The sequence below is a fragment of the Syngnathus leptorhynchus genome, chromosome 17 (assembly GCF_054491065.1).
Source record: "Syngnathus leptorhynchus isolate UIUO chromosome 17, UIUO_Slep, whole genome shotgun sequence".
NCBI classification, from domain to species: domain Eukaryota; kingdom Metazoa; phylum Chordata; class Actinopteri; order Syngnathiformes; family Syngnathidae; genus Syngnathus; species Syngnathus leptorhynchus.
In genome coordinates, this window is record NC_141211.1 from 4,181,943 (window position 1) to 4,206,259 (window position 24,317).

Sequence of the window (24,317 nt, forward strand, 5' to 3'; positions counted from 1 at the left end):
GACATCATCATCTGACATATCATGCTATTACATTTTTTATCTCCTAAAGTATCAGGGATTAATCTGTGGGGGTGTCAGATTGTCATCATGCATTGCAAATTCAACTTTATTATAGCACAAAACTGTATTTAAAAAAAAAAAAAGCCTTACTATATATGATCAATTTTAAAGTAAAATAAATTTTGATATATTAAAAAAAACCTTACTATTTGTTTTTTATTATTATTTCAAAACGCCTTGTCATTTTTGCTAATTTTGTACTTAATGTAAAAAGTTTGAGAACCACAAACCTGTCAGATATTGAAAATAATATCAATTTCTGTAAATTTCTTTGTGCAAATAAAAGCAGGGTGTGAACAGAGGCAAGAAGTTAGCGATAAGACCAACCCTCTTGTTATCACTTTATGCTAATGAGCTTGTGGGTACCCTTCTAATAGGGGAGATCATGCAAGACGGGCCCCAGATACAAGCATGGAGATGCTGCCTGCACAAATGAGTGAGTATGACACAAATAGTTAACCTTATAAATATCTTTTTGTCACAAAAGAAGCTTGTGCCCTGGACAGGATATCATCTTATACTGTAAGTTTAATGAAGAGACACTACAGTATAGATGATGTACTATCCAGGGGGGGTCATTCCTTCCTTGTTCTTGGATGGACCTACACTTCAGAGAAACTGAGAGGGGGGGGGCCGTCAAACCGTTACCATTACTGAGTTTTAGTAATGGTAAGGGTTCTATGGCTCTCACTCATTATCGACTGAACCTGAAAGAAAATATAGCTGTGATGATTTTTTGTGTGTGTTTTGAAACAATAAAGTTGTGGAAGCAAATTTAAAATGCGTTTTTTGTGAGTGGTGAGATGCAGTTTTATTCTGATGCGTGTGGCCCATCATTGCACTTTTATATTCTAACACTAGATAGAGCTGTTGTTCTACTACTATTGTTGCTCCACCCAAAAAAAAAAGGGACCAAACGAGACGAAGAAGAAATGTATCCTCAAGATGCTAAACATGGCAGAATCAATTAAGCCAAAGTTAGAAAGTTAGCATCATTGCTACCACTGAGTGCAAATGGCGTTCTCAAATTAGGTGAGTAAAAGATATATTTATTCTACAGTTCGTGTATGTTAATAAACATTTATGTGAAGGTGAACTTGTGACAAATATCAATAAGATTAAGTGACATTTTCCCGGGTTTTTTGGCACGAGCGCAGCTGATACTGAGCCGAATAATTTATTAAAATTATATACATTTATATTAATAAGTCCAATTCAGTCTGTTAATGTTGATAACCATTTCAAACTGACGTTAATAGGTGTGACGCTCAGCCTAATAACTTTAATAACTAGCTTAAAATCGAGCCAATAAAGATCCAGTAATGGAAAGCTGTGACGAATGCAGTGTTGGATTTAAATGTATTCAACAATATAAAATACATTTTTAATGGATTTTTCTAACTTTAATACCCTAAAGTTAAGGCTATATACACCTAATTTCTAGTAACCTCCCTTGTATGTATATGTTCATGCATGTGGACCTCATTGGAAAAGGTTTGGACACCCCTGGATATAGATATCAATGTATTTCTATTAGATTTGTGAATTCTATATGGACGTTTTTCCTGGTGAATATCAAAATGATTTATACCCTGGGTTAGTGAGTGAAGGGTTAGATAAGGTTAGGTCTAAATAACTGGCATGGAACCCTTCTTCAAATTGTAACAACTATGATTAATGGGTAATTCATTCGAAGCCATTTCCAGCCCCCAAAACACGTGTAGGCGGTATCAAGTGAAACCTCCTGACAGGAACTGATAAACCATAAGCCGGCCAAACCTGCTCTGCTGTGAACATGATCTCAAACGACAAAACAAACAATGTACTGTGGTTCATTTTCAAGACAAGTTTATTTGTGAAGGAGTTGATTCTGACTTTTGGTCGCTTTGGTGTTTACATAATATTGTATAATATCTGCGTTAATAAGCGCTAAGGGTGTGCTATGCCTTTTGCTCCTAATCATGAAGAGCAAAAAAATCTTAAACCAAATTATCATCCAAGTTCAGATCTAGTAGCTCTTCATCTGTCCCCCAAAATATAAATAAAACAGCCAGCTCATCAGGGAGCCTGCCAATCCATTGAAAAGTCATTTTCTTTTCTTCTTCATCATCATCATCACTTCTTCATCTTAACTGACAGCTTCAGCTTCACCTGTCTCAGGAAGATGGACGTGAGCTGTTCGCTCGTCTCTTGGGCGACCCGTGCTATCATCTGGCCTGACGTGCCGATCAACATCCTCTGCACGTGTAAAAAAAAAACAAGCGCCTGCTTTGAATATAAAGTACAAGAAAAGCATAAAACATCACATTTGTAGAAATGGCGCACTAGAAGCATATGTCCACAAGGTGGCGCCAAAGTAATACATTTATTACTTTGCCCTAAGTTCAAAAACAGTGAAAAGGAGTCATCAATTTTGCATGACTATGAACACATGACCTACCATGTGCGTTTCTTTCTTGGTGTAAATTTTCACCATGATGATAAGCTCTCCGTTCTCATCCATGTCCCAAAAGTCAATGAACTGAAAGCAGAAAGAGATTCACATGCAAAATACATATTTAATGTAGGTCAAAGTGGACCATTATGCGAGTGGAGTCACCACCACTCAGTGTGCATGACAAACCATCATTTGTTAATCACCTGCGTGATCGAATAAGGCACCTCCTGGGGTAGATGCTCCAAAAGCTTCTCTCGGATCATGTTGATGCACATTTCCTCAGGACGTTGGTCTGTTAATACTTCGCTGTGGTACTGCCAAGCTCCAGACTTGGCTGTGATCATTAGGTAGTCCTGTCAACAAAAAAAAGAAAAGTTTGGAATATTTTATATCGTGTCTCATGACTATGATTTTCCAAACCTTGAGTGTCTCCACGTCCTCTCTATCTAGAGAAGAGAGCATGAAGACATCCTTAAAGTGAGACCAGCCTTTCTGGCTCATGAGCGTCCTCAGCTGTTCCTTAGTCAGGTCAGACTCGTCTCCATCAGCGGCGTCCTGGTCTTGCGGCTCTTCCGAATCCCTCTCTGGCTTCTTCTCAGCCCAAGGGGGCTTGATCACGGGTCGAATGCGCAATTTGCGGCCATTCACGACGCCGCACGTTAGATCGGCCGTGACGTCCAGCAGCTTGTCCTTCATCTTCACCTGATCCACCTTAAAGATAGAAGATAATGAAGGGATGAAGTGAAAGCAATCTTAACGAGAATACCTTATTGAGGACAAGTATCGCTGGGATGTTCGGGTGGCGTGCCAGGCATTTGAGCACTTCAAAGTCCAGCTGTCTGCTCATCCATCGGTCCGACACGTCGACCATGACCACCACTGTGAATGGACAGTTACTGTTATTAAATATTACGCTCATCTATATAAAAAAAAATCTAATAAAAGTGCAGCCCTACTTAGGTCAGCCTCTGTCACTGTGCGCCAAGGATCCAAAAGCAAAGACTTCTCAAGCTGGTGTCTGTCAATGCAAATATATTAGTAATGATTTTCACACACTGTGCACACTGATAAATTTACCTTTTGACTTTGGATGGCGTAGTGAGGCCTGGTGTGTCCAGTAGAATCTAAAATAAAATGTGTCGGTTACAGCACTGGTTTCAAATCCGATCATTAGGAATAGATGCAAATTCTTACAATCTGTGTATCGCCCTCTGTTAGGACTCCCAGGGCTCGTTTTCGTGTTGTGTGTACTTTCTTGGAGACAGCAAACACCTTCAATGTGAAAGGATATGCAAGATCAATTCAAAAGTGATACCACTAAACAGTGTATCCTATTTTAGCGCTCCTTTATTGATTCAGGAAGCCAAAAGACAGAATTTAATAAGTTAAAAAGGAAGAAACCTTTCTGCCAAGAAGCTGATTGGACAAAGTTGACTTCCCAGCATTCGGAGCACCAATTATTGCCACTTTTAAAACTTTTGAGTCTTCAGGCTGATCGGGATGTTTCATTAATAATGCCATTTGTTCACCTATTGTGAAAACACAAATATACGTAAGTAAATATGACTATCAGTGAAGGGTGTCCATCTTGGAGACTTTAGTCAAATTACCACTGTTTGAAGGAACAGAGGAGGGAAGGCGAAAACAACTGTTGTCTTCCTCCTCGGTGTTGCCTTTCAGCAAACTGCTTACAAATGCATCGGTTGTAATAAAACAGGCTGGATTGAAGGTCGGCGAGTTGATTCTTCCGCAGCTACATGAGGCTTTTCCTGTAAACACACCAGCATCTCCATGATCATACTGCTAAGAAACGAAAACTCACTACGACTGTGTAAACAGAACAAAAATAGCTCTGCTTAAATGGCTGTTAAAAGGCTAACCCGTGGCGAGAAGCAATTGCGCAGGTTCCTGGCGAGTAGACACGACGAGTCTTCTGGAGAGGACAGCCGAGTCCCTGATTAAACGTCTGCACACTCTGAGTGCCATTTCGCGTTGTGACGAATAACTAGTAAACTTAATTAGAAACGATTAAGAGTACAATTGAAATCTGCGTAGCTGTTTCTCTTTCACATGAGAGCAGTCAATAGGGCGCCGCCATGTTTGTTTGATCAACAAGACAAGACTTCCGGTTTCAAGACGTCTGATTAATGACACTGCCGTCTAGCGGCATGATTTGTAACTGCACCAAAACGTTATTCTCCTCTACTGTGTTTCTTCTGTTAATTTAAGTTCACAATCGTTTTTTACAAACTGGACGATGATCACTGATATCATTTGATAGTATTAACAATTGTAGGCTAATTCATATTTTAGTTTGACTAAAAATAATTGTTCATTTTCAACTCACCTTCTCTTCATTGGGATAATTCTGCTTCATTTTCATTACAATATCAGCAAACTCATGAACATAAACATAAGACAAACATAAACATTATAGATGTGAAGTTCATCATCTGACTTTAGAAGATCTGATTGCATATTGAATGATGAAGGTAACATATTGTTTTCATTTGCTGTGCCAAAGGCAGGACGAACAGATGTCTCCTCGTCGTCCAAACACGCCGGCTGTTTGTTAGTCCTCGAGGACTCACTCAGGGTGAAGCACACACCTCCAGTGGGGAAGGATGATGAAGGATATCAGGTAGCTCACAATCTGTCATCATCAAACACTAAAAGCTCTTCAACCACGGACGAGAAAGACAAAAATGGAGCTTTTACCTGACACTTTACTGCGGAATTCAAAGAGAAGCTGACACCAAAAGGATATTTGAGGATCAGTAAACTTTCTCCCCCCCCACCCCCTTTGCCTTCCTCCCACTTTCTCACTCACACTCATTCAAGGCCCGCACCCCCTCAGGGCTTTCCTCACATGGCCCTTTCACGTGGGCATGTATCAGACTGCTCTCTATGACTGCATTAACTTTGGCCTTCAGGAACAGCACTCTCGCTAAAAACGGCTTTACCCACAGAGCATTTAATCATAAGCTGTAGCCCGCACTGGCATTCGAAGCGCACTGAGGACTTCACACGTTTGGATGAAAACCTTTGTGTGGTGCGAAATTTCACTCAATCAATTTGATGTAATTAACACGGGGCATGTGATGTATATGACAGCCGAGGTGACGTCAAGCATTCGATTTTATGCTTCGGTGCTAACGCTTAGCTGGGATTAGACAAGGCAGTGTTTCCACTAATAAGACCCGGCTGCTCATGAGGAATAACAAAGTTCACGGAATAATAAGCACATGAGACATGGAGGCATGTCAACGGGGAGCAAAGGTGGGGGGGGGAGAAACAATGTGTCAGTGCTTCAGAGCATCCATCACGTCGTGATTGCATTGAGAGGCGTGATGTCGCGCAGCTGGCTGGCTGGCTGCAAGAAGCCCCCTTCCTCCCTTCTCACACATTCTTAACAGATTAATGAACCGATATGTGACTTTTGACTGCTTATCAATCAGACATGGCTCAACAGCATGCTCGAATTCTGCCACAGACCCCCAAGGTCCCTGGACCTAGCAATCACTGTTTTTTAAAGAAGCAATTTAACCCCCAAAATAACCATATAGGTCACACTCACGCTCTGATTGTACAATCTCTTTCACAGCGGGGGAGATCAAGTAAAGACTTCCAATCGATGAAACTTGTCTACTGAGGGAATCAATAATGCCTTCCCTTTCAAATCATCACTCATGTCATCGGTGAATATAAAACGAATAATTGGGAACAGCGTTCTTTTAACATCCCGTATTGACGTCGTCTCGGCTATGAAGCGAGAGCGCGCCATTCTGCATCATTAACTTTGTATTATTTCCTGATGGAGCCCGCTGCTACTGCTGCTTCCCCACCTGCTGAACTTTAAGCGCCGCATGTGATTGGGCTTTCACGCTGCATTTTCACTTCCTTCACTCACTGATGTGGAGAGTCACTTGCTGGCTGAATTTAGCAGGAGCATTATAATACATGCAGTGCAACCCGGGTGACAGCACTGAGGATTTTACACAAGGCCAGATTCGAAACCAGAGCCTCACGTGGGTGAGGCATATGTAACAACCACTAGGTCTCTGTACTGCTCACACTATGTTGTTTCAGATAATCTTGCATCAATACTTTGGAGGCATTTATTGAAGTCGTCACACAAATATACCTCTGGTTGAATGGATTTGTACACATGGGCTTACACAAACACAACCTTTAATCCTTTAGGTCATGGATATATGAACACTAAAGGTGGAGCAACACATGGAGACAGCTGATATGAAATATTCAGCCTTTGTCTTCTATATTATTAATATTATAGTCTGACATTTGACAGACATTTTTAATGGAGTTTTTCTTGACGCAATTACGCCAACAAGAAAAACATTCAGAGTACATACAAGTAATATGGAATGATAATTTCGTTTCAATCGTGTTCTGGTTGGAATATCCGAATGCACAAAAACTTCTAGGCAAGATTTTCTGCACATTTATATGTTTGTCAGATAAAGACAACACAGATTTTTTTTTTTTAAATTGACTAAAATACGTTGTATCATGGGAAATATAAAAAATGCCCGGATGTTCACAACTGGACTGTACCTTTAACTACAGGGGAGACGTCGCCGTGTAACGCGCATGCGCCGGAAGTTGCCTACCGCAGACAGCAGCAGCAGCAGCAACAGCAGCAGCAGCAGCAGTGATTCGGCAGTGCGGAGCGTCGGGAGTAAATCTGTCCGTTTTGAACCATGGCGACCAACTAAACGATGCCTTTTGCAGAGGTTGACGGAAAGTAAGTAGTCGTGTCTTTATTATGCGCTATTCGCTCTTCCTTCTCGATGACACCTGCGCCGCATTTGCTCGCGCGTATTTGGGGGAAAAAGGCGAGGAGGAGAGGGCAACAATGGGACTGTGTACGTTTGAGACGTGCTAGGAGGTTAGCTAGTCTGGAGCTGGCCACTCAGCTGGTTCTTCTTTTTTTTTTTTTTTTTTTTACTAGCAACCTGCGGTTATGGACCTCCTCTACTCTCCATAGCGGACGGTTCGATTGTGAGTCTAATTTCAACTCTCAATACAGCAAAGGAATGAAACTGGTTTTTTATGAGTACTATTAAGATGCTTAGCTAGTTCTTGTGACAACAGTTGAGGATTTACGACTATTTCCGTGCCAAATCATCCTTATCATATTCATACAGTTTTGCCCCCCCCTTCCCCTCCGGCTTTTTTATGTGGTTGAAGTTGTTTGCTATTCGTGACAAGGCTTTATTTAGCCATAATGAAGTTATCTCTTCGTATCCGTTCACATGGAGCTTGTTTGGTTCTATTTCAATATTGACTGCAATGATGTTCCTGGAAAGTGAGAAGGCTTTTTTATTTTTTCAATCCACCTGCAAAGGCAAGTGTTAAAGGTGATAACAAAAGGTTGACGTCACCGGCCACCCTGCACATCAACCTCGGAGGAGTGATGAAAAAGGAGTTTGTGACTGAGGAGCAGCCTTTTTTCACCACAACATCTAATGGTTTGTGTCTGGACAGAAGAGGTCTGTCTCTGATCAAATTTCGGCTATCCTAAGGGCGCACTTAACTAATGGGATCCTATCGACGTTTCTGCCCCCTTTGAGTCTGATCTTTGCACGGCGGAATGTTAATGCCGCTGCTGTTGTTTTTTTGGGGCTGCTCTGAGTCATGAGCCGGCCGGCCGGCATTATTCCCAAAACCAGGACTATGGCTGGATAATGTTGAGCTCAATGTGTATTTTGAGTGCTAAAGAAAAAAAAAAAAAAGAGCCTTTAAATCGTTGTTTGTTTCATGACAAGCTTAGAATATGGCCAGAGATGAACTCTAACCTTGCTTGTCCAAAAGTGCACTTTTGCAAGCTAGGTTTCTTTCATTTTCCAAAAGAGTAGATAATTAAATTTCAAAGCGTGTCGTCGGGGAAACTCAGCCCCCCCCCCCAGACTCAGTGCAATTATCGAGTAGAACTTGAAGGAAGCCTTTTTTGCAACGGGGTGCTATGTTTCCCAGCGCAATGAAGATTAATTAGGTCTTCGAAACAAATGACTCTAGGGCCTCTCCCATCTGTAAAGTGCTCTAATGTCACCTCTACCAGAATAAAGCCTTTATAGTAGACGTTCATTACGTGCCGTTTGTAACTTTAAAATGTCATGCATGGGTGACACTCTAAAACCGAGGACGCAGTTTTTATGATTACCTTACAATGGAAGCTAACCAGTCAGTGGCTACTTGGCTAGCAGCCAGAATTAGCTGTCAGCGACCTCACTGTCACTTCATAAGGAATGTGTCTGCTTACTTAACCCAACTCCCGGTTAAATAGACCTCACAAAGCATCCAAAGAAAATTCCAGAAGACACCAGACTTAACGCTTTGACGCAGTGTACTCATGCATGATACTCTGTTTGGTCATGAATGAGGAGTTCACCCAAAAGTTTTGGTGAGTGTTTTCCAACTGCGGGTTGAGTCGGAAAATAATTTTTGCACGTTTGCTTATCAGCTAGTAGACAAGCCTGAATGTCGAGAGCACCTGGTTCATTTGTTCATGTCACGCTGGTCAGCACGCTAGAAAAAGTGAGTGCGCTCCACCGAAGGGAAATGCCACTCGTTCATGAGTCATGTGCTGACTCTTTGACCTGTCACCACAAACCAAAGAGTCTTTGCTCGAGGGCAGAAAAGCAAGTTTGGCTTAAGGCTTTTCTGTCAGCCATTGACAACTGTGTAGGAATGTATTGATTTACAGTGGAGGCAGAAGAGTTCTATTTGCTTTTTGAAGTGCAGCATCTTGCCTTCCCCCACCCCCCCCCCCCCCCCACATCCTCTTTTTTTTTTTTTTAACCTATGTTAGTGCATTTAAAGCTGAGTAGAACTAAAAGGAAATCTTATCAGCCTCTGAATTTTTTTTTTTTACCTTGAATCCAAACAAAATGATCTAGGGTGAACCTTTACCCCCTTTGTAGTTATGAAGATAAGGATAGCAACGTGAACTTAGGAGTTGCTTAACATGTGGAATGTGATTTTTGCATTTGTGAAATCATCTCAGAGGGCAGCCATTTTGACACTTGCCGTCGACTGAAAATGACATCACCGTGCCCGACCCAGAAAACAGGTGAGCCGTGACTGTCGGTAGCTGAGCCCTTGATGCGTTGTGATGTCATTTTCAGGTGACAATAAATGGCAAAGCAAAATGGCCACCCCCCGGGATGGATACAAAAAGGTAGATTATTATTTTTGCTTCGTCATATATGAATCAGAATACCGTCTTTAGACTAGAGTGGGCGCATATTATTATACAGTACAATGTGAATTGTAAAAACCCACACGGCAGCTTTCCAAATGCTAAATCGACTGGATTAAACCAGGAGCCGACCTATGATTGGTCTCGCAAAGTCAAAGCAATTGTTCTCGAGTGGCTCCCATTGAGGCCCACATGCTTTATGTTGCAGAAGGCCCTGTACTTGTCAGCAGAACAATCTGCTGCGCAACATCAAGACTGCAGCAATGGGACGACGATGATATCAAAGCCCTACTTTATGTCTTAGCACCTGTGAATAGCAAAGATTCTCCTAGCAGTCAGCACTCATTAATGATTTGTCATTGGTCATTTTATTTCCCCCTCCCCGTTATTGTTGACTAAAAGATCCCGGCTAACTAGCACGTGCTCCGTGGAACGAGCATGATTAAAAGTGGCGTTTGAATTGGAAATGTGCAAGCAGGCTCTCTCGCTCTCTCCCCAAACCTCATTTCCCTGCAGGGGCCAGTGGGTGTTAAATCTCCAGCAGGTGTTGCCTGTAAATTTTATGTGCATATATAAGGGATTTTTATTTTCTGCACCTCAGTAGTTTTTGAAGAGCAGGTTGTCCCCGTTTCCCCCCCCCCCTCCACCTTGTATGTCCTCTTTGCTGTGGGGCAGATGTTTGGTTGTTTTTGGAGACAACATTGTAAGGGTCAAAAGCAGGTCAAGGAAGTTATTAAAAAAAAAAAAAAAAAAGTGGCCCACTTGTGCCTGAGCGTAAGGAAATGACCCGCACATTTGATTTGCCAACTCCAATTAGGGCAAAAAAAAAATAATAATACAAAAAAAAATTTGTTTTACCGAGCAAATTGCGCAATCAAGAAACCCGAAAGCCTCCGAAACCAGGCAGGCCCCTGCAACTAAACACCAAAGAAAGCTTTTTAGCGATTTGTTGTGTCTTCATCTCGAGGGCAATGGTGAAAGAATGCATGCCTCACTGTGACATTCACGGCAGTAACAACAGCCATAGCAGCGGGAGGCACGAGGGCATCTCGCTGTGATCAGCCTCCACCGAGTCACTGGAGACAACAGAGCTGTTTATCCGCCTCCATCAGTAGCAAGAGGAGCAGGCCCAGATGCGGCGTTCTGTTTATGGCACAAGATAAGGCTGTCTCAATCAGATCGCTGAGCCTCCCCCCCCACCCCCCAAATAGACTCTAATAAGAGAGCCCCAGATTACATCCCAGGCAATGCTAATAAATATCATTATGGTGTCTGTCGCTGTCGTTTTCCAAGCCTACATATCGGTGGCATCATTAGCTAGCTTTGAGGGTGACCCGGTCGACGGGGTCGCAAACAAAGCACCAGTAAAGCCGCTACTGGTGGAGCTACAACGTTCACACCCTTGTTTCGTTTCATACTTGGCAGAAACATTAGATAAAGCTTCCAGAGGATTAGAAGAGAGGCGGAGGAGATATAAAAGGCTGTCGGCTAATTGGGCTTTATTTTTAATATTTCAAACGATTCATTAGAGACTGAATTTCTCCTCTGTTTGGAAGGGCTTTTTTTGGGCAGGGAAAAGGCCTCACAAACAGAATAATATCAGGATTCATCACAAGATTGAAGTTTATTTTTATAATTTGAGGCCAGCTTTCTTCATTGGAACTTGTGTTGCGTGACCTTTGACTGTGAACCCCTCATGATTGCAAATTCTGCTATATTGACAAAAATTATGTGGTTTTGTTTTTTTAATGTTAGCTAAATTTATGAGACTGCTAATTAGGGATGCTGACTAAATTTCCTTCAATAGCTTTGGGGAAAGATCATTGGACAGGAAAATGGAGATTGTCTTGTTTTATAGCATTACCAACTGACAATGCTTATTTACAAAAAGCCAGATGGGCAAAATCAGTTACATGTTCTTTCCAAATGTTACCCACTCTGCATAAATGCTGTCTCTCGACAGCCGCTGCAGCAAATGATTTGAAGTGATCCGAAAATATGTAATGTATATGAAGCATCAACTTTTTTTCATCCTCCTATTGAGTATGACAACCCCAAAAAGGTATGGTCTGAAAAATCATGGCGGAGGAGGTTGTGTCAGGAAGCTCTGGAGGCTCCTTTGACAGAGCAACAGAAGTGAGGATTCACTTGGCCCTTTGCCCGTGACCCTTCCCCACGCCCGAATGCGTGGGTGCGTTTTTATTTCACCGTGCGTCGGAGAACAGACGGCACTTCCAATGGCGCTCTGTATAACCTCCTCGCCCTCCGGGTCCTGTTTGCACCCATTGTTGGCCGCAGTGAATGCTATCTCCGTGCCTTGAAAAGTAACCAGATGACATTCTTCCTGTTGTTGGAAAGAGCTCCGGGGGTCGTGTTGTGAAAAGCAGCTGAAAGGATAGGCTAAAATTCTGACCTTCACTGACTAATCGCTGGCACGTCATTCACCGGGCGCTTTAAAAGCAAACGCAAATGTCTTTTTCTCTCAACGTAGCCGTGAACTTTGCAGATGAACGTCGTGTTCAACTTTTGATATATATTTTATTTCAACTTTTGTCATTTCTTTTACAGGCAGTGCTTCCGACACCTAGATTTCCTCCCCGTCTTCTCAGTACCATTCTGAAATAGCGCCACGGCCGTGAATCGAAAGGCATTTAGTGAGGCTGTAAGCATCAACGCAGCCCTCCATGTTGTTTATGTCTTCAGCAAGTGGCGTTTCCTGGAATGTGCAGTGGCGCAGTTGTCACCCTACGGGGGGGATTGCCGGCTCTAATCACGGGTTCATAGTTCAACTCTAGTTATTGTTGTAAAAGCAGAGGACCCACACTTGATACCGACATGAACAGGATGTTGCGTTGTACTTTAAGATGGTTTAAAACGTGAGAGATTTTATGTCTGACCTTTTAGCAGCTAAGCTAAAATTAGCTATTTAATAGCCTTTACTACTTACCAAGCCTATTGGTAGTGTTCACTTGGTTGACTTCTGGAAGTGGATGTAATTTAATTTGATTTGATTTGATTTTGTGTTCAGGATGTGCTTTTCTAACGTCAGAAGGAACCGAGGTGGAACATGACACAGAAAGAAAAGCTGTCAGGTTCTTAGGGCGTCTTTTGTCTGACATCTTTCAACGATCAACGATTGGCATATCTCCTACCATTTCCCCCTTTTGTTTGCATCCTTTCAGTTTCAGAGCAGATAATAAAATTGACCATTATGCGTAATGTGTTCTCAGGCCGCCAAGGGATGAAACCCGCAAGATTGTTTACAAAGGAAGCATTGAGTTTGAAAAGGGGAGAGAAAAAAAAGTCAACTTTTATCACGCCACTGCACAAGCATTTTTTGCGTTAGTCAGAAAATAGCCCCTCGAGTTGTGCTACATCCGTAGAATGAGATGTGGATGGAAAGCGGGGTCGTGAGGGGGGGGGGGGGAGCAATTTGAAAGACATTCTTGTAAGTATTCATGTGTAAGGAGTCCTGAGGCAGGTCACGTTGCTGTGTGACAGGCAAGCGTCGGTCTTTGCCGAGTAGCTCACTTCCCAGGTCTCGTTGCAGGGATTTAAGTGTCGGCTTTCTGTAATTAATAGCCGGTAAGCCCCCGCCGTGCCCCATCGCCAGACCAGGTGCTGCTCCGATCTGGTCCGGTCTTTTTCCACCTCCGTATCGTCTGACGTGCGCACATAGCAAAGCGGCTAGCCAAAACAAAAGTTGGCTTTGAATCATTCCTGTGAATTTTAATGCGGCGGCGCTGATGGAAAGCTTATTGGTAAAGGATGTGGTTCGTTTAGTCGACTTTGTGTCAAGCACCATTCCGCTCATGTCCCGCGCTGTTTAGCAGAGCTTGCGGCTCTTGACAGATTGCCGTCCCGATGGGGAGATTTATCCAGCCGGCACTGCCAAAGGCACTGACACCATCATTAGGCTTTGATCAGCCGCAAGTCTGCGAGAGGAAGAGGAGAGAGTAATATTCTTGATCTAATTACTCTGAGACATTTCAGGGGGGATGTAATATGTGATTTAACCTCTTCTCAGAGGCTATAAAAGGAAGCTGGGTTAATCTTCCTGGCAACCTCCTTTTCCACGCAGTGTTTTAAATTTCCTTTTCCCATGAAGCCGGTAAAAGCCAGCGTGACGCGACAGTTTGGGCTCGGAGTGCTTCAACATTTCGCTGACCTTTTCTTTTAATGTGAGCGGCGCTGTTGCGTGGATTTAGATGGTAGGGGAGGAAAAAAGAAAAAAAAAAGAAGCCGGTTGGCATCCTCCAAATAGAATGTTCGGGCAGGATCTTTTGTTTCCACGTTCCTCTCAGCGCCACGACTTGCAAAAGACTCGATTTGAACAAATAGATCGCAACTGGAACGGAGGGCTTTGGGGTTAATCAGTCAAACATGGTTAAACAATTCTCGGGACATGAAGAGATTAGTCTTGCTTGCCCCCGAGCTCATCGGAGGCTTTTCTCTCAAGCGCCCGGCCGGGCTAGGCTTTTAGGGCCACGGGCTGTGGCCTGGCCTGCTCCACGGAGAACCCACACACTGGGCCCTCAGCATGCTCCATTGCTTCTGAATGCCCCTCGACTTTCCTCTCTGCCTTTGTTAGCTGGCACAATTGCAGTGATGGATTAGCAAATTAAATGCAGACCTTTTCTGTTCACGGCCACCCTCTTTGCAAAAGTCGATTCGGGATATATCCCCCGCACATATTTATTCCCTCACTTATTAACATTGTGCAGTGTCATTGGCAGAATTATTCCACGGAGCCGTCATAAAGCCCTCCGGGCATCTTTTGTACTATGGCCGAGATCTTGGACTTTGTCTTCCTTTTTTTTTTTTATGACTAAGCGTTGATCACACTGATGGATAGTGACCATGACATGATGATAAGTGACTGCTGTCATTTCCTTCTCCATGTCTGTAATGACACGGAGGGGATAATAAGTACCTGCCTTACTCGACGGCCTTTCAGCAAACCAAACGGTTATCTTTCCTTTTGCTTGTTTACAAAAGCGTGACATTCCATATTTTTCCCAACAAGATTCTAAAGCTTTTTTTTTTTTTCCCTGCAGCTTGCAGTTCGCACAGGCCAGTCCTCTCTCTCTCTCCTTCTCGTTCACCACCCTCTTGATCCCCTTGGTCCCTCCTCCGCTCTTGTTTGGAGGGTAGACCACTGTGCTCTGAAGAGACCCCAATTAGCAGGACGAGAGGGCCTCCTGAAGGTCACTTCCAACGCATTGGTGTGAGAACAGAAGACTTCTGGGAGGCTCGGGAAGGGCCCTAAGTCAGCTGGCTTTACCACACAATAGCACATTTTTTTTGTGTTAAGAAGGCCATATCTCAAAGATCCATTCATCATAAGCTCCAAAGTCTCCTACTTTATCAAGCCACGTCTAGTGTCTGCTATCGAGACCTGATTGATGGTTCTGTCCTTATTGCAGGGAACGAGGGTCGATGGTAGAAATTTGCCGCTGGGTGCATTAATGCTCCGTTCAATGGCATGGACCTTTGAGCATGCATCATCAGTCTTAGATGGCCGCTGGAGATCTATGTGATGCAAGAAAGTGAGATATGGAAAGGAGTTTGATCAGCTGGGCCGAGTCTTGTTACTCATATGACCGTATCGCTCTCGTAGGGGAGAAAGGATTTATTATCGAGTTAGCCTTCCTGGATTCAGCTCCTCATAAACTGTAGTTATTGTTTCTGTGTTGAGCGTATTGAGAATATGTTCCAGAAATAACACCAGGTTCAGTTCATGGTCAAACTTGGAATTCAAAACTGCAGATTTGACTTTTTTTGTTGTTGTTTTTTTGGTCGGACTATTATTGCTTGTGAAGAAGATGTAATTCTGGTGTCATGACAACGCCAGTACACAACTGAGCACTTGTGTGGGCTCATAGTTGAACAAACCAGATGTTCCCATCCACACACAGAGGTGAGATGTTTGCCGTGCTTGGCCTCTATTTGCCTGCCTTTTCCGCAGAGTCTTTGGTTGCCCGATGCCCACAACCTGTGTCAGTTGGCGGAAAAGCCAAGGGCTCAGAGGGCACCCACAAACAAATGGGAGATGGAGAAGAGAACCACACATGTCCTGTGAGTTACCATTGGCAGACGGAGCACTTCTCGCATTGAAAAGATGACTTTTTTGTTCTCCATGCGTGGAGAAACTGGTTTGGTCTGGCCGCGGGGTTAGACTGAATGTCAGAGCTGCCACGGAGGCGGCTCACCCTACTAACCTTTCGCAGAGCCAGCGAGGAGGCGGGCGGATCGCCATCTATTGAACACACACACAGTCGGATTTTGAATCGGCGTTTGTGCTTCTTCTCTTGAAAGTTGCCAAGTTCTCAATGAAAATCCACCTGACCGTTGACACGTATAGCAAAGAGTAAAAAACGTTTTTGTTATGGGAGGCCTATTAAATCTCCCTGTTTTTTTTTTTTTTTTTTTGTACCAAGCTCCATTTTAGAGCGTGAATGCCCATTCGGCTTAGCCGTGTTCACAAACAAATCGCAGTTGGACTTCAGACGAGCTGGAACTAGAGGTGGTCCGTGGGGCATTTTGTCTGTGTGGGAGAGAGACTTGTGGGAACAGCTGCGTTGATAGTTTTGTTTATGGAACACTCAAAGCTGAGACATAAGCCGTGGGAACACCTGGATAAGAGGGCAAATGGTACAAGAGGCGGTGTCGGTTCTGCTTTTTGGATCCGTACCAACCAAAAATGCACACACGTGCTCTTCTGATGTGTGAGCGTAGCCTGAAATCCCAATCGACTAGCACTTAACAAAGATTTCCTGTTTCTCCTTTTAATCGCATCCTCAATTTGTCACTGGGGTGTCCAATTTCTCTTTCAGTGAGGCGAAGCATGGATGAGGCGGAAACACAAAATGGATGCACCTGCTAACAAATGAAAACCTCTCTATCCTAATTTAGCTTTACACCTGGGGAGAAAAAAAAAAAAATCTACAGCTCTTTAGCTGTCATTTCCCCCCCAAAACAAGCGAGGAAGCTCAATTAGCTCATTTGAACATTTGGGGCCCGGTTCAGGTTGACACTTTTTAGGCGGAAAGTATTTTCAAATATAGGTCAGGCAAAAATTGCCGAATCGTGAACGTCATGATTGCATCTTTTCAGAAGTCAAATCTGTGGAATCAATACCATATTTTTCTTCCATTTTCACTTTCTGTAACTCTAAAGGCCAGATGTCCCAATATTTATTCATAAAGTATCTTCATGGCGCTACACATTTGAATTAAACATGTCTGTATATTTGTTTACACCTTTTTCCATCTGCTTCTGCTGCAATTATCCAATTCATAACAGCACATTGAAGGTGTAAACAAGTTTAGGAAAACATCCGTCTGGAGTGGCGCGATTATGTCACGCGGACTCCTGCACGCACATTTTCAAATACTCACGGCAAGTGTAACATCTGTTCGTCAATGTTGTTCTGAGCGTGCCCTTACCCGAGCCCCACAGTCTGCCATCTGAGAACATGTGACTCAGCTCATTGTTGTCTGCTGTGACTCTGGGATATGCGATGCTGACTTTGAAGTGGAAAGAAAGCCAAATAAATGGGTTCAAAATTGTCCAAACGCTTCGTAATGGAGCTTCTAGTTGTTAGCGCTAATACCCGTATTTAACATTCCTGAGCGTAGCAGTTGTCAGTTCAACTTGCTAGCGGAAAATTTGCAGCATTGCTTTGTTTCCACATCTGATCGTACGTGAGGATATTTCGTGTATTCGTGTCGTTGATAGTTATCAACAAATTCTAGTTTTGCTACATTACATTTTGATTCGGTTTCCACCTTGTGACCAATAACAAAAGAGAGTCGGATGATGTTTTTGCGGCAACATTTTGGGTATGTGTGGAATTATTATTATTTATTTTTTTGGGTTTCTGTTTACAATTTCCTGCCAACAGCACATAACGTGGTCTGCATCAACGCTTAACAGGCATTAGCATGTGCACGTGTTTCCGCCGATAATTGTTTCATTGTTTACATACAAACGAGACACCCCCATTCAAATGTTTGGGCTTTCAGGAAACAAATGGAATGCCTGTTAAGTCAGTTGTAAACCGAGCCTCAGTGTGATGGATGTCGTGTTTAGTCAGGTCTAGCATAACAACGGATCTTTTGATACCACTTTTGTTCCAGACCGATACTAGCTGAGTAATCACTGATACAAGTACTTGAACATAATCCTTTAGAAGTACCTGCTATGTTGAGATAAATTGTAATTATTAATATTTTGCATTCAGGGCTCACCTCAAGTTACAGACTCCTCGTAGGTAGGTATCGCTAAGATTTTAATGATACGACTACTCGTAACGATACCGCTTATCGATTCGGTACTTTAACAGTATTTTTATCAGTACTTTTTTTCTTTTTCCTTTTCAATTGAGGGAAAACCACCAACACAAAAACAATTTGAATCAAGTGAACCAAGATGCCTCTGAAAATGCATCACAGGCAAATATATTCGTAGTATATCTATGGGATCATCCAGGTAGAAAGTGCAAAATAACGTCAATGAAAATGAATTTGTCATTTCTCCAAACGGTAAATAATTGTGGCCTTCAACTCCCATCGTTTTCCACAAACACTGTTGTTTGCAAAACCTTGGTAATAATAGTCATCTTTTCATTTCTTGTTAACATACGCAACAGCCCTCTTTCTTTTAGACTGAATACTTGAGCATTCTAGAAACAGAAAGAAAAAAAAAAAAAGGCTCTTCATCCTGCTCCATTTCTTTCTATACTTCCTATTCACACAGCCGGCTGGCAAGAAAAGTACTGTAATTTCTCTCTCTGCCCTGAGAGAATCAACAGACTGTAGTTGCATTGAAGTTGTGTTTTTATTTGGCTGTATTTCAGACCTTATAACCTGGAGGTAAACATGCAATTAAAATAACATCAGCCAGCTTTCACCACCACTCTTCCTCTGCAGCAGCACTAGTTAGCACAAGCACTGAACAACACGGTGACTTGGGTTCTCCTAATTGCTTTTGCTCTTAATCGCCATAGAAAGCTGCAAATTTAAAAAAAAAAAAAAATCTATTTATATAGCTACATATCTGTTTAAAATGAGCCGCTTTTGGGCTTTGCTGGTGGATCTTATCAGTTTGATTTGCTCTGTAATGATTATCAAAGTCGGTTGCCTAAATATTTTCCCGCATCGGCTCTCGACTTTGATCTTATTGCTAAAATAAGACAAAATGTAGGTCAGCTTTAATAGGAACAGTTTGACAACACACAACATCCCTTGCACCAGTTGTGCTTTGTTTTTTGGGGGCATTATTGAAAATGCAAAGCACAATGTTTGTCTAAGTTGCCGTGGCGACTCGCCGAGTCACAGCCAGCCAGAGAAGCCTCTGTCGACTGCCTGCCTGCCTGCCTGCGCGGGGCTGATAGTGTGAGATGCCTGGCTAAACTCCACCAAACCCATGCCTGCTCTGCTGGCTAGGAACCCCAGTTCTCCACAGATGAAAATCAGTTTCCGTACCGGGCAGAGCGAACTGTTTCTCTGCATCACAAAGGCTTCTAAGCCCCCCCTCCCCTCTGTCAGGAGGGGATGATGGCTGGAGGCTTCAGACTAGACAGAGCCCCCTGCCTGGTGGTCAGAGTGCAATCCAGAAGAAGAAGCCAGTCAAATGCTGACTACCACCTGCAGAGTCTCTGTCTGGGTTATCTCTGTCATAGCATTCGGAACAGGTCTCGTCAAAACCCCATAAAATTCAATAACATTTTATTGTACTTTTTTTTTTAATTATTAATATTATTATTATTATTTATTTTATCTTATTTTATTTTATATCAATTATCTGGTGGGCGGAATAAAAATGTCAATTTCCAATGTAAGAAAAACAAGAAAATGCTGCACGTCCTCCACGGTTGTCCCTTTTCTTTGCTCTGTCCCACCTGATAAGAACCGATGCTATCTTTGTAACACCAGCTTACCCTTGACAAGCCGCAGTGAAACGAAAGGCGTTTCCAAACCGTAGCCTTGCCTGGCAAGCTGATACAAGAAGGCCCGTTGGAAACGTGACATGAAGTAGCTGCGCATGTAAGTTGCTGTGACACTGGTGCTGATACTGACGGCAGACTCCCCCCCCCCCCGTCGTCCCCCCTCCCTCCTTGCTCTTGGCTGTAAGGCGAAGTGTCAGCTGGGGCATTACCATAGGCTGACCTTTGCCGCCGCACTCCCCACTGCAGCGTTTTCTGACATTCAGGGGGCGCTGTGGGGGGGAGAACAGGAAGGGGGGGTGGACTGATGGCCTGCTAGCTGTTTCTCGCCTGTAGCGGCTTGGCGTCTGCGTGTCCTTTTAACAGACACACTGCTAGCTTACGCTGGCATTTTATTTCCCGCGGCATCAATCAAAACGAGCTTGTCACCCCCCTTTTTTTTTTCTTCCCCCGAAAGCTCCGCTGTATTTGATATGTGCTTTTCCCTTCAACCTAGGCGCTGCTTGTTGTCAGAGAGATTGCCGTTATCTTTATGTGAAATCTTGGCACCCTGATAAATGAGAGCTGGAAATCCTGTCTACTGACATCAAGGCGCTGTGTACCTAAACTCCTTCCAAGGCTGAGAAGAGGAGGAGGGGGGGAAAAAAGAATAACATATCAGACCAATTAAAGTTAATGCATGGTGACACAGTGAATCGAGAGCAGGGATTGCTGCCATATGGCGGTCCAAGCTGTAAATCAGAAAGCTAGGGAAGGGAGGTGTGGGAAGCTCAGCTTGCAGAAAGGGTGCATACAGTATCAAAGAAAAGTGACCACATTTTTTTTTTTTCGACTCCCTCTGCCCCTTACCCCCACCTGCAGCCACCCCAAGGTGCAACGCTCTCAGGTATCCATGTGGAAGTGGCAGCTTCATTAAGGCTTGTTTTTTTTCCTTCCCTCCACTCGCCAGGAGGATTTAAATGAGCTGTCGTCCTGACCTTTTTGAGCTCCTGCTTTTTAAAGCAGGTTCAGCCCCCCACCCAAACCTGCCACCTGCCCTTTCTGTCTTTCCACCTCTCCATCTCACTTTGTCACCCTTTCCTATACTTGTCTCCTTTCCCCGCAGGGGGGTGGGGGGGTGGGAGCGACACCTTTAAGCCATCGCAGGCATGCCAAGGTTGTTTTGTGGGTAATTGCCTCCCTCATAGACTCTATTTGTCTGCACACACTTGCCACACTCGGCTGATGCCATGCCGTAAAAGGAAGAGAGGGCACCGAGTCTTTAGACTTCATTTGCTCCCCGACTGTTCTTTAGTGCTGATTAAGCAAGCATCTGTGTTGTTTGGAATCCAGCAGTAAGCCAAGTGGAGCATGCCTAACGTTTTTTCCCCCTCTCTATTACATCAGGGTTATTGCACAGATTGGCAGCCATTCTTTTTTTTTATTTTATTTTTTTTTTCAAGCTGTAGCCTCATTTATTCATTTCTTTTCACTCTATCTCGGTCCAGCTCCCTTGTCTAATGTTTCCAAAATGTACAGGGCTCATCAATTTGCTCCGCTGCGGTCTTGTGGGGGAACAGAGAGGTAAAGTGCAGGTAGCGGGATCCTAGAAGCATGTAGGACGAGAAGGTGGAGGGACTCCACTTAAACCTGCTACCCACCCCCCCCACCCTCAGGCTCATTTGACTTGTGAGGTTTGATGTTTAATTCAAGTTAACAGCATCAAATGTCACCTTACCTCACGCTCCAAGTGTGAATCAGTGTGTAATTCAACAGACTTCCTAAGGTGTCTGCCTGTGGGGATAAGTTCCTTTAATCAGTACTGCTTCTGTATTGCTAAGCAACCCCCCCAATTTTTTTTTTTTCTTTTTCTTGCTTCCTTTCCACAGTGTGAGGAGAAGTGCGTGCCCCATGTTGCATTAGTGTCTGTGTGAAATGCTGGCCTGTCTGCCAGGGCCAGGTGACCTCCCCCTCCAGCTTCTCCCCCACACGCAGATGAACACTGGACTTCAGAAATGTAAGTAGCGACCATCCCACACGGCCAACCAATCTCTTCCAATCGTGCCGGCATGTACACATGCCAGACATTCTTTTAGATATTAAACAAATATTAGGCTGGACTCAGAATGAACAGCAATGAGGGTTTGAGGGGGGGGGGAGTATTATCACAAACAATACCAAAACAGGTTTTGGGGGAAATGCTTTTATAACATTTTCATGCCAAATCCAATTTTTATTCGATGAATCGACAGAATAACCGTGAATATAATATTTCATGAATATTACCTAAGCTTTCTTAACCCCAATCATAAAGGGCCATGCCTTTCAAATCACCTACATAAATCAGTCACTTGTCAGAAATGGATTAAAGCTCACACCGTGCGGCATTCAATCCTAAAAAGTACTTTTCAGTAAAAAAAAAAAAAAACTCAACGTGACCCATTTTTATGGGCCGTTTTTTTTTTTTGTCACAAAAAAAAAGCTCCCAGCTCATCAGGACTGTAATTTCAGAATGCCAGTAATCAGTCAACCCCCCTGGGAGATCAGCAAGCATGCAGCAGTCTAAGTGCCAGGGTCTGTTGCCTCACTCAGGCAGGTTTGTGACGTGCCCGATTCTTTCCCCTGCTCCCAGACAAATTGGGGCAAAAATGATATTCCTTTTTTTTTGTCTGCCCAATCCCTTTGGATGACGAGCACAGTATATTTGCTCTTAAAAGTACATTCTCTGCCTCACCGAGACGTCACCACTTGATGAGCTCCTGTTTTTGTTACCATTTGAGTTTTAGAGAGGCCAGGACTCTGTCTTTCACCCCCCCTTCCCCGCACCTCCATTTTCACCAAAGATCCCAGACCACCAGGTTGGCCACTCTCTACCGCGGCGGTGCATAAGAGAAGTCATTTAGAAGTTACGAGCTAGCGGGTCGCTGTCAGAGGCAAGGCCGGGCCCTGAGCAGCTGCTCTATTTATCATTGGCGAGTGTCTGTTCGCAGATGATGGCCCAGGTGCACAAAGATACAACAGGCTCGTGCAGCCATGATGTCTCACATACCAGGAAATGGCCCTCGGTCCTCCATTCTTCTCAGCAGAACAAACATGGATCCCGGCGGGGGCCACCGGGCACATTTTGATTGTATTTTTTATTTTATTTATTGCATCTCACAGAGATCAAAAGCAGCCCTCTTTCACCTGCTTCTTCTGATATTTTCCTTTTTTTCAACGTCTAACTCTTTGACCCCTGTCAGCGTGACACGCTGAGTTTTGAAGGAGGCAAGCTGCACACGTGGTAACTGAATTTAACAGTCTCATTCAACACTGAAGCTTCAATTTCCTACTCCCGAGTGAAAATTTGCACCCCCCCTGCCGCTTAAACCATGTTCAATAAGAACAGTTGTTTGAATAAAAGAAGCCCTAATTAGAGCCTGCTGACTGTGCACTTGTGTGCCAACAGCGGGGTAATTAACACGCAAGCCAAAGTAGCCCCCTTTCCCCCTGCTTGCTGTAAGAAAAGGTTGCTTAGTTGGGAGATCTTAGATGATGCCACCGGCGACCGCCAACAAACTTCACTTATATCCTCATTAACCCTCCCTTGATACTTTAAGCCCTTCAATTAATCCAGGTTTGAGGTGAAGGTTGAAATGCTAATAAGCGACGCTTGCGAGCACATACATTTGCAGACAGGCCTTTTTACACTGGTTTATTGATTGATTTTTTTCCCCCCAGCCCCAAAGTTTTTCTTATTTTTTTTTTTTTCAAGTTTGCTACGTTTACGCTCAACTACTATTAGCCATATACAAGCCAAGATAGACAAATTGTGTCGGAAAGGTTCCAAATGGCGGTGTCATAAAAATAAAAAAATAAATGTATTTGAAATGCAAACGTCAAGCCAAGTAATTCCCCGGTAAGTTTAAAACACTTTGCCAGCCTTCTCTGTCACGCTTTCATGCACTTTTTCAACGATTCTTCTGGGGATCCTCTGCAGCGCTGTCATCACGCCCCATCTTGATGTCATCCACGTCTTTCAAATTGTCCCCTGATGATCATATAAAGTTAAAAACTATCAAACCCTAAAAAAAAAAAAGGGAATTCAAGTTAAAAGCTCCAAAATAAAAATGAGTTTTTTAAAATTTTGACAGTGTTCGGGCTTCTCCAGTATGACTTTGGACCTCTGCTGTCTTGCTTTCTTTGGCCTTGGCAAGATGGAAGTCTTCTAATGAAGGCTCTTAAATTTGCCCTCCCGGGTCATACTCGAAGCTCCATGACTCATCACCCGTGATGACTCTCCCTGGCAAGTCATTATTACTCACTCTACTCATTGCTTGATGACCTGACACTAAATATATGTATATAAAAGGGGAAAAAAATGGAATTCGATATAGCGAACTATGGTCACACTTTCCTACTCAAGGATGATTACAGTGTAGCGAAATATATCTTGTGACACCATTGCAGGAACATTTCTGACATATCTTCTATGTCAGATGGGAAAAAAAGAACACAAGATCCTCTTTTTTTAGCAACAAAAATATCAACAACAAAAAAAACTACACTGGCAGCATTGATGCCGCCAGTTTGCTTTCCACTTTTCTAAATCGGGTTTTATTGCCAAGTGCGGTATGTTCTGTATGCTGACACTGTGAATAATGCGAATACCATTTTGTCGTTCTGCA

At 43.4% G+C, this 24,317-nt stretch overlaps 2 protein-coding genes across 4 annotated transcripts in view; one reads left to right on the top strand and one right to left on the bottom strand.

Annotated features, from left to right (window-relative positions):
• Nucleotides 1-975: 975 nt before the first annotated feature.
• Nucleotides 976-24,317, top strand: part of fam222ba (family with sequence similarity 222 member Ba) — a 28,692-nt gene continuing 5,350 nt past the window's right edge. The window contains exons 1-5 of one of the 3 annotated variants that reach the window (XM_085936126.1): nt 976-1,092; nt 5,022-5,138; nt 7,088-7,265; nt 7,473-7,522; nt 21,540-21,667. In XM_085936126.1, coding sequence (XP_085792252.1) covers nt 21,586-21,667 — 82 coding nt within the window. In that variant the 5' untranslated portion in view covers nt 976-1,092; nt 5,022-5,138; nt 7,088-7,265; nt 7,473-7,522; nt 21,540-21,585. The other 2 variants (XM_085936124.1, XM_085936125.1) reach the window with 2 other exon arrangements.
• On the bottom strand, nt 1,892-4,601 carry eral1 (Era-like 12S mitochondrial rRNA chaperone 1). The gene is made up of 11 exons (XM_085935852.1): nt 4,378-4,601; nt 4,108-4,266; nt 3,899-4,026; nt 3,692-3,769; nt 3,575-3,621; nt 3,454-3,515; nt 3,264-3,376; nt 2,918-3,208; nt 2,701-2,850; nt 2,501-2,581; nt 1,892-2,298 (listed from the first exon to the last, which is right to left on the bottom strand). The coding sequence occupies exons 1-11, from the start codon at nt 4,481-4,483 to the stop codon at nt 2,176-2,178; spliced, it is 1,338 nt and encodes a 445-aa protein (XP_085791978.1). The 5' UTR covers nt 4,484-4,601; the 3' UTR covers nt 1,892-2,175.

Bases quoted from the DNA above. Each gene is read 5' to 3' on its own strand.
- eral1 (XM_085935852.1), bottom strand. From the start codon at position 4,483: ATGGCACTCAGAGTGTGCAGACGTTTAATCAGGGACTCGGCTGTCCTC. The intron at 3,770-3,898 runs GTTTCTTCCTTT...TTCACATTGAAG, and splicing joins ATCAGCTTCTTGGCAGAAAG to GTGTTTGCTGTCTCCAAGAA. The intron at 2,299-2,500 runs GTAGGTCATGTG...TTACACGTGCAG, and splicing joins CCAAGAAAGAAACGCACATG to AGGATGTTGATCGGCACGTC.